At 38.9% G+C, this 3314-nt stretch overlaps 1 protein-coding gene across 2 annotated transcripts in view; it reads left to right on the forward strand.

The window, feature by feature from the left end:
* plch1 (phospholipase C, eta 1) overlaps nucleotides 1-3314 on the forward strand; it is a 96695-nt gene that overhangs the window by 76857 nt on the left and 16524 nt on the right. For both annotated transcript variants that reach the window (XM_016562742.1, XM_016562741.1), the window contains exon 13: nucleotides 1166-1251. In XM_016562742.1, coding sequence (XP_016418228.1) covers nucleotides 1166-1251 — 86 coding nt within the window. The remainder of the gene's footprint in view (nucleotides 1-1165; nucleotides 1252-3314) is intronic.

Here is a 3314-nt window from a genome sequence, read left to right on the forward strand (position 1 = left end):
CTCTGTTCTCCAGTCTGCCCTTTTATCCGGTCTCTCCAGGCTAATTACTGCAATCAGACACAGGTGTTCATCATTTTGCACTTGACCTACTTACTCACCGCTCATCTCCCGTCCCTCTCTCCCGCTGCAGACTTCGCTGAACCACGCCCCCCTCGCCACACATATATTTACTGAGTTTAAATAACAGAATTCATACATTGATTAAGCACACCTGTTGACTTGATATCTGATAGTCACTTATCCCTCAAGATCACATATGATTGTGTATACAGATAATGACAGCACTGAGCTCTAGAGGCATTCTCATATTTTGTCCTCTGCATAAAAACTCACTGAAGGCGTTATTCATCTCCATCTTGTATATTGAATGGATGGATGGTGTGTAATTCAACACCTCAATAGCAAATCAATGAAGCGAGTAAACAAGGCTTGTGGTCGCATCCCCGCAAGTTTGATCATGGGCCATTGTTCTGGGCTGTCTTCACTTTATTGATTTTTTTATTAAAATGCAATCAGGCTTGTAAGCAGTATGTTGCGGTTTCTCGTCTCCTGTAGATCGCATCCGTCTTCTCTGTCATTCCTACAGGAAGTGGGCAGGCACACCTCTGGTGTGTGCGTGATATTTCCTCCCACTCTCGACATTTGTCTTTGCGGATGTCTTTATGAGGCCTCAAAGGTTCTCCTTTTGTTAGTAATGAGTCTAAATCCTGTAATTACTCTAGCTGCTATACACTGCTCCTCATGGCCCTAAAAAGTTACATGATTTGGACACTAGTCACGTCTGGCAAGTATTAATCCTTGCTCGCGCACACACACACACACACACACACACACAGGTTTGTTTTTGTGAAAAGTGGGGACATCCCATAGGCGTAATGGTTTGTAATACCTATGTCATACCTTTGTCATTATACAAATTTATGTCCTCATTTGTCACAAAAACACGCACACACACGCACACACACACACACACACACACACGGTTATGTTAAGTGTGCCCTTTAAAACAGGCCAGAGCTATTCTGTTCCTCTCTGTTGTGTGTAGGAGGAATTTCATTACCTCTTATCCAAAGCGAAGGAGTAAACATTCACTCCATGTACTTATTTAGCTTGCTGTGCGTTTGTGTTTGTGTGTGTATGTGTGTGTGTGTGTGTGTTTCCACAGAGGCATTCCAAATCAAGGCTGAAATGTCAGAGTGTTGAAACAGACGATGACAGGCAGCAGGAGCCATCAGGTGGACAGTTTAACAGGTGTGTTTGTCTGTATCTCCTCTTTTTTAATAATGGATGATGCAAATTTTCTGTTTTCAAGCATTTTTTTTTTTTACATTTCATTTTAGAATTTTTTAAATAGCTCATTTACAACATTTAAACTAACAAATTAACCAGTAATGATGGCAAATCTGATTTTTTCAGCAACCATTACTCCAGTCTTCAGTGTCACATGATCCTTCAGAAATCATTCTAATATTCTGATTTGGTGCTCAAGAAACATTTTCTGAAGTGAGACAAGCACTGAGTACTATATTAAAATATAGGCATCACTCAACCACTGCGATCCAGAGATCTGAATTAGTTCTTCTTCATTTCTATGGAGCTTATAATATGACAAAACTATTTGAATTTGTATTGTATAAATTTGAATTATTGACAAGTGGCATTTATCAAAACTGAATATTATGTGGCATTTAACATAGTTCTGAATTTTATTTTATTTTTTACTTGAATATTGAACATTTGAAATTTAACACAACTGATTTTTTTTATAGCAGAGTTTTATAGACATGTATTTTCAAACAGCAAATTTTTTGTTCTGAATTCTTTGACTACAAATATCCAGTTTTTAAAAATACAGCTTCAAGTTTTCAAGATGAAGAGGAAATTCGGAACATCAAATTCAATATTCTAAAATTCAATACGCAGAAATTCAGATCGTACAGAAAGTAGGTCAGCGGTAATCCACAAGGAAGAGCAGATGAATTCTGAAAAGTCAAACGAAGCATTTTGGCCAATTAGTACTTTTCTGGCATTCAGATCAGGTTGATCTACCTGATCATGAATCGCCCAGAGGTATCCTAAGTGATTGTTAAACATTTATGGTTTATATTTAGGCCTATATGTTAGGTTAGCATTCTCAGCATGTGAAACATTTATCTAAGCGGTCTCTGGTGTTTGTTTTAAAGTATATTTGGTGTGAAAGTGATTAGCATGCCACCGTGTCTACACATGACGCAAGCGAAAGCAAAAAAGACAGTAGGGCCCGTTGATAATAATCTGTGATATTTCCTACAATGTATGCGGCGCGGCGCAACACCATGTCTATACGGATGCAACTGCTTGAAGCGACAAAGCACCCATTGCAAAGAGCTTGGACTACGTCAGAAATAGAACGGGGAATCCGTTTGCTGTTGGGAATTTCGCATTCAGTGTAGACAGTATTGATTATAATAAGGTTCTGCTGTCTTTTGTTGCAACGCATCTCACTGCTCGCGTCCGGTCTAGACACGGTGTTAGCGTCATACATAACTGTTTTGGAGCAGCTGAAGCCATTTCTCATCGAGCTGTGTGAAATACAGACTGAACAGCGACTCAAAACACCCGACCGCTGCATGAGCATATAATATGCAAACTACAGCTCTCTGCTTTATATAAAGCAAGCCAGGGTCGTGTCGCTCTAGTAAAGTTTTGATGGATGATGGTTGTAGTCAAAGTAAAGACTATTATAGTGACATACAGGAGTCATTCATTAGGTGTGCATGTGTCCGTTATTATTATTGATGCACAAACAAACCATGTAGCCTATGTGTGCTCATGGCGCACAGATCACTATAACATCATATACTGCTTGAACACAGTTCTTTATATTCATGAAGTAGTCCCTATTAATGTACAGCAAATTTTTATATAACGGATGCTCGCTGAAGAAGCATGTTTTGAAGAAATATCTGAGGATCAGTAGTGTTTATGTACATATGGGCATCAAACGCTTCAAATTCACTTATTCTGACAGAGGAACTATTCAATGATCACACCGACCCTCCTTACGATCGCCAAGTCTCCACACATTCAGAATGGTTTCATTTTTCATTTGTATTTTGGTGTGATTAGTTATGCTGCATGGATCCGTGAATGCATTCCTTTGGCGTCTCCCTGTGGTCTTGTTTGGTATGGCAGGTTGACTTGTGCTTATTTGTTAAAGTTACTGTATAATTGAGGTTTATGTACTTTTAAGTTGTAAAGAATGTCTGCAGTATAATTTTTGCTAAGTATGTATTGATTTTGGAGAGGATGGGGGCCTTGGAGTAAAAAAGGTT

The sequence above is a fragment of the Sinocyclocheilus rhinocerous genome, unplaced genomic scaffold (genome assembly GCF_001515625.1).
Source record: "Sinocyclocheilus rhinocerous isolate Xijiao unplaced genomic scaffold, SAMN03320098_v1.1 scaffold1852, whole genome shotgun sequence".
NCBI lineage: Eukaryota > Metazoa > Chordata > Actinopteri > Cypriniformes > Cyprinidae > Sinocyclocheilus > Sinocyclocheilus rhinocerous.